The sequence below is a fragment of the Charadrius vociferus genome, unplaced genomic scaffold (assembly GCF_000708025.1).
Source record: "Charadrius vociferus isolate BGI_N301 unplaced genomic scaffold, ASM70802v2 scaffold461, whole genome shotgun sequence".
NCBI classification, from domain to species: Eukaryota; Metazoa; Chordata; class Aves; order Charadriiformes; family Charadriidae; genus Charadrius; species Charadrius vociferus.
In genome coordinates this window covers 78,956-92,316 of record NW_009647020.1, presented here as the reverse complement: position 1 = coordinate 92,316, position 13,361 = coordinate 78,956, and the positions used below count along the sequence as shown (strand labels likewise).

The window sequence follows — 13,361 nt, the reverse complement described above, 5'->3', positions numbered from 1 at the left end:
GCTACACGTGTAGACTATAAAGACAATTATCTATAGGAATCCTTTGCGCAGGGACCTGTTGGATTCAGTTGCTGTCCTTCTATTCAGACCGTATTTTTCCCTGTTGCATCACGCAGCTCTACTGTGAGTTATAGTTTGAAGCAGGAGTAACTTGGAGTTTGAGGCAGGAGTAACGTGGTACTGGTCAGTGCTATGCAGGTAGTCAGATAAGAAAGTCCACTTGGGCTTTATCTGGAAACTATTCTGGCTTTATACTTACAGTGATCAACGAGAGCGATAGTATGGGCTGGAAGGCTTTTTTTCTTACTCCCACATCCATGGCAATCCCTTCCGTTTTGGGAGCAGACGTGTTGGATGGCAATGACAAGAGCAGCCGCTTTCACCCTCTACACTCACTGGTGGCATTAATGTAACTTTGCGCAAGTGGTGAAGGACAGCCATGCTCTTTTTGTGATTACGGGGACGCCTCAGTTGGCGTGTCAGCGCTGGAGCCCAGCAAGAGTACGTCCGAGCATTGAGATGAATTGAGGGTCAGATCCCAAAGTGCTTTGGTGTTCCTTGCAGATCAGTAGGATATTATTGAGTTGTATTTGTGGCAGGACAAGCTTTTCTTCCAAAAATTGGCTAGAATCAAATTTGCCTTTAGTCTCAAATAATAGGTTCCCTGCCGCTTAGATTTTTCTGAACATCAAGAGGCTGAAGAAGCCGTCGTGCCCCCCCTTGCTTTTTGTTTCGTCATCGATCTCACGAAGACCTGTCTGACTTCTGATCGTGTTACAGCAGCAGGATACCCTTATACTTGCCTGCATTCCACCCATACCCTGCTTCTATTCGTATGCTGAGGTGTTTATAACACCCAATTTATAACGATTCAGAGGGTGCATTTGCATACATGCAGAAGCTTTTTGGTTTAGTGCCATATTACACACCATAAATAATTTTTGTAACATGTTGAAATGAGTTTTGATGGAGTCCAGATAACAACCAGCAGCATTGTTCTTTAGAAGGGGAAAAAAATAAAGGTAGCTTTAAAACAGAAGACAAATTCAGCTCAGCAATTGGCAAGCTGAAAAAGAAAGTTGGCCGTTCTGTTCGATGCGTCATCCTCGTCCATCACAGTGCTGCGCAATTTCGTTTGTTCTTTATTTTGTCCGAAAACATTGAATTGTGTTAAAGTAATGCTTTAAGCGATTACCACCTGTGCCTAAATTGGCTCCCCGTCCATTCAGAAGGAACTTTCTCCAACATTACTCTGTGCTTTGAATGTCTTCCCTTTTGATTTTGCCGCGGTGAACCCCCAACTCTCACTGTTTATGAGGATGGATGCGTCACTGGAGTGAAACCGCTCTCATTGTCGTTTTTTCTTTTCTTACAGCTCTCCCTCCCCTCATGGCTCGTCGATCTCAAAGCTCCTCACAGGGGGACAATCCCCTTGACCCTAACTATCTCCCCCCCCATTACAAGGAGTATTACCGCTTAGCTCTGGATGTGCTGACTGAAGAGGGCAAAGAAAGTTACCAACGCTTCTTAGCAGAGGAAGCAGCTCCTGATTTTCTTTGCAACTCGGAGGTGGATCACATCATCGAGAATCTCCAGAAACCTCAGTATGCCAATCAGGAAGGCAGCACGGACACCGCAGGTGACAATGACATGGATGGATCCTCTGGGACTTACTGGCCCATGAACTCAGACCTCGCTGTTCCTGAGCTTGACCTGGGCTGGCCAATGGTCTTTGGGTTCAGGGGAACAGAGGTGACAACCCTTGTGCAACCACCCCCCCCGGACAATCCCAGCATTAAGGAGGAGGCTCGCAGAATGATTCGAGCAGCTCAACAGGTGAGACAGCGAAGAGCCCAACTACAGCAGAGCTAAAATGATGTGTGTGTGAAAGCTGAATCAGAATGCGTCGGGTCCTCTGCTAATCCCTTTAACTTTGCTCCTGGAACCTGACAGAGGGTCTGCATCAAAGCGAGCGTCTGCTCTCTGGTCCCATGGAAAAGTGTGTAAGGCCACCCTAAAATATACCACGAGCTCACAGAATCACAGAATAGTTGAGGTCGAAAGGGACCTCTGGAGACGGTCTAATCCAGCCCAAAGCAGGGTCGATTAGAGAAGGTTACTTAGGACATGTCCTTGAGTATCTCCAAGGATGGAGACTCTACAACCTTTCCGGACAACCCGTTCCAGTGTTCAGTCACCCTTACAGTAAAAGAGGTTTTTCTTAGGTTTAAATGGAATTTCCTGTATTTCAATATGTGTCTCACAACTTGTCCTTTCACTGGGTACCACTGAGAAGAGTTTGGCTCCATCCTTCTTACACCCTTCCGTCAGGTATTTATACTTCCTGATAAAATAAGAGTTGGGAAGGACGGGGAGACAGAGCTTTGAAGCTACTTCCCATATTGTCAGCATATAGACGCAGCTATATTGTGGCTGACTGAACATTGGCCGGGAACTTATCTAAAAATGGCACGGGTGTGTTGGAGGGGGTGAGCCAAGCAGGTCAATACAACCTTCCAGTGTGGTTACGTGACCAAAAAAATACCTGCTCTCATTGGATTAATGAGTAAGGGAACATTCAGTGGAATTGAGGTGTTTCCCTCACCGCTCGCCTTCGTACAGAACATGCGCCTGAGAGAGCAATTCTGTTTCCAGTTCTGGGGCCCATAATGTTTAAAGGAATCTTTAAGTGGGAAGGTTCCCGTTGAAAAAGGGAGTTGAACCGGAGGCGGTGCAGCTTTAGGATGTGAGGGGCTGGCGAACGTGGTCAGTCAGGGCAATAAGCAAGCGCAGGTGGCCGATGTCTTTCTTGCCTTCTTTTCCTAGGTGGTAGCCATAGTGATGGACATTTTCACCGACGTGGATCTGCTGTTTGAGGTGTTGGATGCTGCTGCGCGCCGAGTGCCCGTGTACATCCTGCTGGATGAAATGAACTCGCAGCTTTTCCTCGATACAGCTGCAAAGTGCAGAGTCAATCTTAACTATGTGGAGGTGAGCAAACCAAAGACCCGCCCTGCCCTTAATTCACATCCCGAGGGGGACACATCCTGGGACAGAGAGGGCTGCTATGACAGCAAAAACCTGAGAAAGGGGAAAACGGGCCAGAGCCTGGCGAAGGATGAGTATGGCGAAAGCTAGGAGAGCTGGCACAAGGACACAGAGCTGAAGGCTGAGGACACACAAATAAAGGGGTTTATCTACCCGTTGTGTACGCAGACAGAATCGCCGGAGCTGAAGTATAAGAAGGGTGGCAGGATGGAAGCTACAAGAGCAAGGGGAAGATGGAGGGGTGAAGGGGAGGGAAGTAACAGCTTCCAACTGAGCCGGTGCCTTGTCTGGTTTGCAGTTCCTAAGGGTGAGGACAGTTTCTGGCCCGACCTACTACTGCCGCACAGGGATGTCCTTCAAAGGCCACGTGAAAGAGAAATTCCTCTTGGTGGACTGCATGGTGGTGCTGAGCGGCAACTACAGGTGAGAAGCCCTGCAATATTACGTGTCCCGGTTTCAGCGGGAAAGCAGCTGGGTGATCGGTAAAGCGGTGCTTTGGCACGTCCAAATGATCATCAGCGATCAAAGTTTTTCTCACTGAAGGACACTGAGCAGCAATTTAAGGAAAAATACACCATTTTGCAACGGAGGTAGATACACCAATTAAACCAGCCCAGACACCAAGCCAAGCTTCCTTCACATCAAGAGCATAAACGATCTGTAAAAATAGATACAGCAATTAGAAGGTGTCGTGGGTCAACCCCAGTAGGCAGCTAAGCCCCACACAGATGTTCGCTCACTGGGCCCGGCAGGATGTGGGGGAGAATCGGAAGGGCAAACATATCTCAGCTTGTGGGTTGAGCTAAAGACAGCTGAACAGCTAAAGCAAACCTGTACATCCAACCACAGCAACGTCAGGAAACCCTTCACTGCTTCCCAGCGGCAGGCAGGTGTCTACCCGTTCCCAGGGAAGCGGAGCTTGACTTGGGAAGACGAACGCCGTAATGCTGAACGTCTTCCTCCTTCCCGCAGACAACCGCAGAACGGTTGATGTTGGAAGTGACGTCTGGAGATCGTCTGGTCCAATCCCCCCCTGCTCAGGCACGGCCACCTACAGCCGGTTGCACAGGACCGTGTCTAGATGGGTTTTGAGTATCTCGAAAGTATCTCGAAGGAGGGAAACTCCACACAGTCCCTGGGCAACCTAGTCCCGCGCTCAGTCACCTGCACAGTCAAAAAGCGTTTCCTTATCTTCTGGTGGGACCTCCTGCGTTCCAGTTTGTGCCCGTTGCCTCTGGTCCCGCCACCGGGCGCCACTGAAGAGGGCCTGGCTCCATCTTCTTTGTGCCCTCTCTTCAGGGACTGATATCATTAATAAGATGCCCCTGATCCCTCTCTTCTCCCGGCTAAACAGTGCCAGCCCTCTCAACCCTTCCTCGCATATGAAGTGCTCCATTCCCTTCATCGCCCTTGTGGCCCTTCATTGGACTCTCTCCAGTATGTCCACGTCTTCCTTGTACTGGACCCAGTACTCCAGGCGTGGCCATACTGCTGCTGGATAAAGTGGAAGGATCGCCTCCCTCGTCCTGCTGGCAATGTTTTACCTAATGCAGCCCAGAATAACCATTTGCCTTCTTTGCAGCGAGGGCACGTTGGACACCAAGGGAACTTGGTGTCCACCAGGACCCCCCCCGATCCTTTTTTGCCAAGCTGCTTTCCAGCTGGGTGGCCCCGAGCACATACTGGTTCGGGGTTTCCCAGTTTTAGGCTTCCCAGTACAAGAAAGCTGTCGACAAAGTGGAAGAAATTATGGGAGAGCTATTCAAGTAGATAGCGGGATAGAGTATATATTAGCTACGAGGCACGGCTGGAAGGGCTGGGTTGGTTCAGCCTGAGGAAAAGTACGCTAAGGATGGTGGGAGTGGGGGTGGGGACAAGAAGCTGACTGCCGTCCTCAACTACGTAAGGGGCGATTATAAGGGAAACGCAGCCAGCCGCTTCCCGGAGGTACACCCCAGGATACGAGGGCACCAGATACAACCGTCAACGAGAGAAATATCAATGAGCTGTAAAGAAAAATGAGGGCAGTCACACACAGGAGGTAGATGAGGGCAGTCACACACCGGAGGTAGATGAGGGTGTCACACTCTGGAGGGAGATGAGGGTGTCACACACTGGAGGGAGATGAGGGGGTCACACTCTGGAGGGAGATGAGGGTGTCACACACTGGAGGGAGATGAGGGGGTCACACTCTGGAGGGAGATGAGGGTGTCACACACTGGAGGGAGATGAGGGGGTCACACTCTGGAGGGAGATGAGGGTGTCACACACTGGAGGGAGATGAGGGGGTCACACTCTGGAGGGAGATGAGGGTGTCACACACTGGAGGGAGATGAGGGGGTCACACTCTGGAGGGAGATGAGGGTGTCACACACTGGAGGGAGATGAGGGGGTCACACTCTGGAGGGAGATGAGGGTGTCACACACTGGAGGGAGATGAGGGGGTCACACTCTGGAGGGAGATGAGGGTGTCACACACTGGAGGGAGATGAGGGGGTCACACTCTGGAGGGAGATGAGGGTGTCACACACTGGAGGGAGATGAGGGGGTCACACTCTGGAGGGAGATGAGGGTGTCACACACTGGAGGGAGATGAGGGGGTCACACTCTGGAGGGAGATGAGGGTGTCACACACTGGAGGGAGATGAGGGGGTCACACTCTGGAGGGAGATGAGGGTGTCACACACTGGAGGGAGATGAGGGGGTCACACTCTGGAGGGAGATGAGGGTGTCACACACTGGAGGGAGATGAGGGGGTCACACTCTGGAGGGAGATGAGGGTGTCACACACTGGAGGGAGATGAGGGGGTCACACTCTGGAGGGAGATGAGGGTGTCACACACTGGAGGGAGATGAGGGGGTCACACTCTGGAGGGAGATGAGGGTGTCACACACTGGAGGGAGATGAGGGGGTCACACTCTGGAGGGAGATGAGGGTGTCACACACTGGAGGGAGATGAGGGGGTCACACTCTGGAGGGAGATGAGGGTGTCACACACTGGAGGGAGATGAGGGGGTCACACTCTGGAGGGAGATGAGGGTGTCACACACTGGAGGGAGATGAGGGGGTCACACTCTGGAGGGAGATGAGGGTGTCACACACTGGAGGGAGATGAGGGGGTCACACTCTGGAGGGAGATGAGGGTGTCACACACTGGAGGGAGATGAGGGGGTCACACTCTGGAGGGAGATGAGGGTGTCACACACTGGAGGGAGATGAGGGGGTCACACTCTGGAGGGAGATGAGGGTGTCACACACTGGAGGGAGATGAGGGGGTCACACTCTGGAGGGAGATGAGGGTGTCACACACTGGAGGGAGATGAGGGGGTCACACTCTGGAGGGAGATGAGGGTGTCACACACTGGAGGGAGATGAGGGGGTCACACTCTGGAGGGAGATGAGGGTGTCACACACTGGAGGGAGATGAGGGGGTCACACTCTGGAGGGAGATGAGGGTGTCACACACTGGAGGGAGATGAGGGGGTCACACTCTGGAGGGAGATGAGGGTGTCACACACTGGAGGGAGATGAGGGGGTCACACTCTGGAGGGAGATGAGGGTGTCACACACTGGAGGGAGATGAGGGGGTCACACTCTGGAGGGAGATGAGGGTGTCACACACTGGAGGGAGATGAGGGGGTCACACTCTGGAGGGAGATGAGGGTGTCACACACTGGAGGGAGATGAGGGGGTCACACTCTGGAGGGAGATGAGGGTGTCACACACTGGAGGGAGATGAGGGGGTCACACTCTGGAGGTAGATGAGGGTGTCACACATTGGAGCAGCCGCCCAGGGAGGTGGGGCAGTCTGTGTCCCTGGAGCTACTCAAAACCCAACCGGACGTGGCCCTGATAACTCTGTAGCTCTGAAGATGGCTGTACTTTGGGCGGGGATGGTGGACCACCAGCAGTAAACTGTGCGATGGTACCGTCAGCCTGAGCTCCAAGAGGTTTCTGATACCAGCGTGAGAAAGGCTGATGGTTGCCTTCCTACGGAATGGTATTTGAGGGAGTTCCTGAGGCTGCAGTGGGGGGTTGTGCTTAGTGGTGCAGAGTCTAGTTGGAGGTTAGTAACAAGTGGTGTCCCTCAGGGGTCAGTACTGGGCCCAGTTTTGTTCAACATATTCATCAATGATCTGGATGAAGGGATAGAGTGTACCATCAGCAAGTTTGCTGATGACACAAAACTGGGAGGAGTGGCTGACACGCCAGAAGGCTGTGCTGCCTTACAGCGTGACCTCGCCAGGCTGGAGAGTTGGGCAGAAAGAAACCTTATGAAGTTCAACAAGGGTAAGTGTAGGGTACTGCATCTGGGGAGGAATAACCCCATGCATCAGTACAGGTTGGGGGCTGACCTCTTGGAGAGCAGCTCTGTGGAGAGGGACCTGGGAGTCCTGGTGGACAACAGGATGACCATGAGCCAGCAATGTGCCCTGGCGGCCAAGAAGGCGAATGGCATCCTGGGGTGCATCAAGAAGAGTGTGGCCAGCAGGTCGAGGGAGGTCATCCTCCCCCTCTACTCTGCCCTGGTGAGGCCGCATCTGGAGTACTGCATCCAGTTCTGGGCTCCCCAGTTCAAGAAGGACAGGGAACTGCTGGAGAGGGTCCAGCACAGGGCAACGAAGATGATTAGGGGATTGGAACATCTCTCCTATGGAGAAAGGCTTAGGGACTTGGGTCTCTTTAGTCTAGAGAAAAGAAGATTGAGGGGGGATCTTATTAATACTTACAAATACTTAATGGGAGGATGCCAGGGGGATGGGAGTAGTCTTTTTTCAGTGGCGCCCAGTGATAGGACGAGGGGTAATGGGCATAAACTTGAACATAGGAAGTTCCATCTTAACATGAGAAGGAACTTCTTTACTTTGAGGGTAGTGGAGCACTGGAACAGGCTGCCCAGAGAGGTGGTGGAGTCTCCCACTCTGGAGCCATTCCAAACCCGCCTGGACGCTGTCCTGTGCAACTGCTGTAGGTGACCCTGCTCTGGTGGGGGGGTTGGACTGGATGATCTCCAGAGGTCCCTTCCAACCCTGACCATTCTGTGATTCTGTGATTCTGTGATCCGCTTTGGTCTTACCAGAGAAAATGGGATACGACAACTTAGACCCTTTGAGTGAGATACTGAGGCGTAACGTGGGTGTGGGATAGTTATGAACAATAAAGGAACGGGGAATTCCATACAAGTAACTTGCTCCCGAAATGTAAAGGACTATTTCTTCTGCTTTGAAGGGAGTTGTTGGATTAGGGTTGGTCAGTGGCGCCCGGTGGCGGGACCAGAGGCAACGGGCACAAAGTGGAACGCAGGAGGTCCCACCGGAAGGAAACGCTTTTTGACTGTGCAGGTGACTGAGCGCGGGACTAGGTTGCCCAGGGACTGTGTGGAGTTTCCCTCCTTCGAGATACTTTCGAGATACTCAAAACCCATCTAGACACGGTCCTGTGCAACCGGCTGTAGGTGGCCGTGCCTGAGCAGGGGGGGATTGGACCAGACGATCTCCAGACGTCACTTCCAACATCAACCGTTCTGTGGTCCTGTCAAAACTGGACTCAGTACTCCAGATGCAGCGTCAGAAGTGCCGATGAGGGGGGAATCACTGCTCCTGTTGACCTCTTGGCTGTCCTTCTGCTACCGCATGGATGTGTTGAGCCACCATCACTGGAGAGGTGCTGCTGTCTTTGTTCACCTCGTTACCTGCCAGAACCCCGAAGGCTTTTTTCAGCCAAGCTGTTTTCTTGATGGTCATCCTCAGCCTGTATTGGTGGATGGGGTTGTTCCATCCCACATGCAAGATTCTGCATTTTCCGCATTTCATGAGGTTTCCTGTCAGCACATTTCCCTCTCCTGTTGAGGTCGTCCCCCAACTGGCGCATCAGCTGCGCCGTCCCCCCATTCCGGTGTCATCTGCAAGCTTGCTGAGGGTGCACAGCGTCCTGTTGCCCAGTTCATTAACGACAGCGCTAAAGACTATTTCCCCAAGCCCAGACCCCCGAGGAACACCACTTATAACCGTCCACCAGTCAGACTTCAGATCACTGACCACCACCAGTTAAGCCTGACAGCTCAACCAGTTTCCCCTTTCCTGTGTGGCACACATTCAGTCCACGGTGTTCCAATTTGGCACACACGTATCTAAAGGGGGGGTTGGAGGAGGATGGAGCCAGACTCTTCTGGGTGGTTCCCAGTGACAGGACGAGGGGCAGTGGGCACAAGTTGGAGCAGAGGAAGTTCCGTTCCAACAGAGGGAAGAACTTCTTTACGGTTGGGGTGACAGAGCGCTGGCACAGGCTGCCCAGGGGGTGGGGGAGTCCCTTCTCCGGAGGTTTTCAAGACCCGCCTGGATGCAGTCCTGAGCGATGTGCTCTGGGCAGTCCTGCTTTAGCAGGGGGGTGGGACTGGGTGAGCTATGGAGGTCCCTTCACACTCTAAAAATGCCGTCATTCTGTGAATTTGGCTACAAAGATACTTATGTAAAGGCCATGTGGAAACCCTTGCTAAAGTCATAGAATCATAGAATCATAGAATGGTTTAGGTTGGAAAGGACCTTGAAGATCATAGAGTTCCAACCCCCCTGCCATGGGCAGGGACACCTCCCACCAGCCCAGGTTGCCCAAGGCCACCTCCAGCCTGGCCTTGAACACCTCCAGGGATGGGGCCTCAACAACCTCTCTGGACAACCTGTCCCAGTGCCTCACCACCCTCACAGTGAACAACTTCTTCCTAATGTTTAATCCAAACCTGCCCTCTTCCAGTTTATAGCCATTCCCCCTCGTCCTGTCACTCCATGCCCCAGTAAAAAGTCCCTCCCCAGCTCTCCTGGAGCCCCCCTCGTCTTCTGCTGCCCCCTTGTCCACGCAGCCAACCTTCTCTTTGTAGAAGGCAATCAGACCGGGTCAGGCGTGGTTTGCCCTGGGTAAATCCCTGCCGTCTGATCCCGGTTGTCTTTCTCTTATTCCCGTGCCTGGAAACGGCTTCCAGGAGGATTTGCTCCCCGTTTTTTTCCCTCAGACTGAGGTAATGCTGACTGCCGTAGTTCCCCAGGTGATCCTTTTGCTCTCTTTAAAGACGGGCACAACGTTTTAGTCGTAAAACCCAATTAACAACGCAAAGTAACTGCAGGAACATCTACTTCATGTAAGGGTTATCATCAGCTCGCTCTTTTGCGGTTGTTACTACTAACTGGCTTTTTTAGAGGAGAAGTCATTTATTGCCTTGTAAAATCCTCTGCAAAGATGCGGTGCCAAATTAATTCGTAACGATGAGGCTTGGGAACAGGAGTGTGTCATGAGTGGCCGCCTCAGGAGTAAATAACAGCAGAATTTTCTTCAGGCGAGCAAACGGTTTAATGTGAAGGGGTACAATCCAGTTACTCGACGCTAATACGCCATCGTTACTTCTGTTTCTCTTCGTAGTTTCATGTGGTCTTTCGAGAAGATTCACAGGAGCATTGCGCACATCTTCCAGGGCGAGCTGGTGGCCAGCTTTGACGAAGAATTCCGAATTTTGTTCGCACAATCAGAACCTCTTGTTCCTCCAGCCAACGTCTTGGCAAAGGCAGAGAACTCGTTTGCCATGACTCCCTTCGGCAGTAACATGCCTTTCTTTCCAAAAAAAGCACCCCTGATGTTCCAGAGGGATGAAGGTCTTTTTCCCTCCTTTATGGACAGAGTTGATCCGGACAGGTACTTCCTGTCAAATTTCAGGCGGGATGACATGCTGCGCCATACCGTGGAGGGGTCGGCCATGCGAATGTATAAAAAGGTAGAAATGGAGAATTCTCAGCTGGATCCTGTCAGGGGTTTTCTCCGTTCCAAGCAGTTGGAGTTGGATGCTTTTAAGAGACACAGTTTCGCAGAAGGAACATTTGAAAACTTTGCTTCTTCTAAGCAGTATGCCAGGCAGATGTTCATGAACAACATGGATGAATTTAAAATCCAGTCTAGTCATTTTCAGAAGGATCAGTTCTACCAGTACCAGTTTGAACACCCCCATCTTTCCGGCAGACCTCAGGGACTCTTCGACAGAATCCGAGGAGGTAGGCCGGGATTCAATGAACTGGAAGACTATGGAGAGGGACCCAGATACCCCGAACTTGAATCCAATTTTCCGCAGGAGGGTTTCCCCTTAAGGCTGGATTACGTACCTTCAAATTCTTCCAGGGAAGTGAGACACGGCTCTGATCAGCTCAATCCTGCAGGCAACGGCCCGATGGGAATGATGTTAAGAAGGCAGAATATAGGACAGAAATTTATTTGCCAGACTTCTCCTACGCAGAAACAAAGCCTGGAACAACGCCTGTTCTTACAGGACAAAGACGAGGACCAAGATGAAGACAAGAATACGCAGGAAAATAGAACAGGTTTACGTAACTGGAGGATTTCTTCCTACCTTAGCGCGTACCAGTCCGAACCAGAAGAAGGTCTTCCGATGCCTATGGAATCAGAGGCGTATAATGATGCTCTTGGGGACACCTTCACGAAGCATCCCACCGACCTCATCCCAGCATTCAAATCCCCCATGTCTTTTAATAGCAAGCCACTGGGAATTGACAGTGCCAAAGAATTTGCAGATGCTGATAGAGCAGGTGAAGAAACCCCTATAATGAAACAAGATGCCTTCAGGTCCAGAATAAATCCTTTGATCCAGAGGAGCTCACGACTCAGGTCCTCTCTGATTTTCAGCGCTGCCAAGTTAGATCAGCCTAACACCACAATAGAAAAGGTTCAGATGATCCAAAAAGAGCAAATGTCCAGTGAGATGACAAAAGACAATGAAACTATAAAGACAGCCGCCTCATCTAAAGTGGCGGAACTTTTAGAGAAGTATAAAGCTGTGGGCAAAGACGCAGAGCGAGCTACAGTCACTCATACCAAAGCTGTTTCCAGTTACCTACAGGAAGAATCACAGAACACCGAGAAGAAATGTACCAAATCCGTGCAATATAAGATTCTGGAGAGTAGGGTACTAGACTCCAAAGACTCCTGCAGTACTTACAAAATGCATGGAGAGACTGACAGACCGTTTGGAATGGCCTCCTCAACCCCTCAGCTTGCTGACACGTTGAGTAAAGATCCCCTAGCACATCTGAGCACTAAGGTGGACAAGTTATCATCTCGGTTTTACCCCATAGAGAATAAACCGGCTCTTCCGGAGAAGGAGAGTCTTATATTTGTAGGAGACACTCAGAAATTGACCCTTCCAGAGAAGAAGGAAAGATTGACGTTCAAAGAAGACTCTCAAAAGTTGGTCAATACAGAACTGAAGAAACCACAGATTAGGACAAGTACCACATCGGTTCTTGAAAACTTATCTAGAAGTCAAGGATCTGACAGCTCTCTCAATAAATCTGAGGAAGACTGTTCAAAACAAGAACAAAACCCAATGGAATTCTTAAGAAAAGGGTCACTAAGGCTGAAGCAGTTTTTGAACCCAAAAGGTGAGAAGAAATTGGAGGAGGAACCCACTTCTGAGAGCGGAAAATCTGACAAGCAGGCTATGGTTCTCAAACGATCTTCTATAGGGGACTCTCAGGAAATGATGGAGGAAGAAAAAACCCATAAATTTGCAACACCGCTTCCTCCCAAAAGCAGCCAGCCAACACAGGGGAGATTCCCTTCATCCACAGCTAACATCCTCTACAGCAGCAACCTCCGTGATGACACCAAGGTGATTTTGGAACAAATCTCTGCGAACAGTCAGAAGAACAGAGCTGAACTGGCCAAACAACTGCCATCCACTAGTAATCCCGACCTTTCTAAGTCAACTACAAGCTTGGAAAGGAAAGGTGAGAAGGATAAAAGCTGTAACATCCACCGGTCAGAGAGTTTTGGGAGCCAGAAACGGAATCTTCAGCGGCAACCATCAGAGGATAGAGATACCCTTCTGAAAAAAATGGAAAATATGCGGAAGGAGAAGCGAGTCTACAGTAGATTTGAGGTCTTCTGCAAAAAGGATGAACATACGAGTCAAAGCGAAGAGGAATATGACACAGATGCCAAAGACAAGAAGATGGGAAAATTCATGCCCAAAATCCTGGGGACCTTCAAGACCAAAAAATGATCATACAAATACTATTTAATTCCATATAATCGCTGACTGTCAAAGGGGAACGAGGAAGGAACTTGTTTATGATGGCCATAAGCACCATAGGCAATACTCTTCGTGGTTGGTGAGTGGAAACGTGTTCAGCATTAGACTCCTACGGCACAATTTGCCCAATAAAGTCATGTGGTATCAGGCAACCTTATCACAGTATGTTTCAAATAAAATTATTAAACCGCCAAGATGCTTAAAGCAAAGAAATAAAGTAAGTCT

At 50.7% G+C, this 13,361-nt stretch overlaps 1 protein-coding gene across 1 annotated transcript; it reads left to right on the top strand.

The window, feature by feature from the left end:
- Nucleotides 1–1,389: 1,389 nt before the first annotated feature.
- On the top strand, nucleotides 1,390–13,106 carry FAM83H (family with sequence similarity 83, member H). Its single transcript, XM_009895478.1, has 4 exons — nucleotides 1,390–1,836; nucleotides 2,827–2,991; nucleotides 3,347–3,471; nucleotides 10,460–13,106. Exons 1-4 carry the CDS (start codon nucleotides 1,390–1,392, stop codon nucleotides 13,104–13,106), a joined length of 3,384 nt encoding a protein of 1,127 aa, XP_009893780.1.
- The last annotated feature ends 255 nt before the right edge of the window (nucleotides 13,107–13,361 follow it).

Excerpts from the sequence above, each read along its gene's own strand:
- FAM83H (XM_009895478.1), top strand. The coding sequence starts at position 1,390 with ATGGCTCGTCGATCTCAAAGCTCCTCACAGGGGGACAATCCCCTTGAC. Across the intron at positions 1,837-2,826 it reads TGATTCGAGCAGCTCAACAG|GTGGTAGCCATAGTGATGGA; the intron begins GTGAGACAGCGA and ends TTCTTTTCCTAG. Across the intron at positions 3,472-10,459 it reads GTGCTGAGCGGCAACTACAG|TTTCATGTGGTCTTTCGAGA; the intron begins GTGAGAAGCCCT and ends TTCTCTTCGTAG.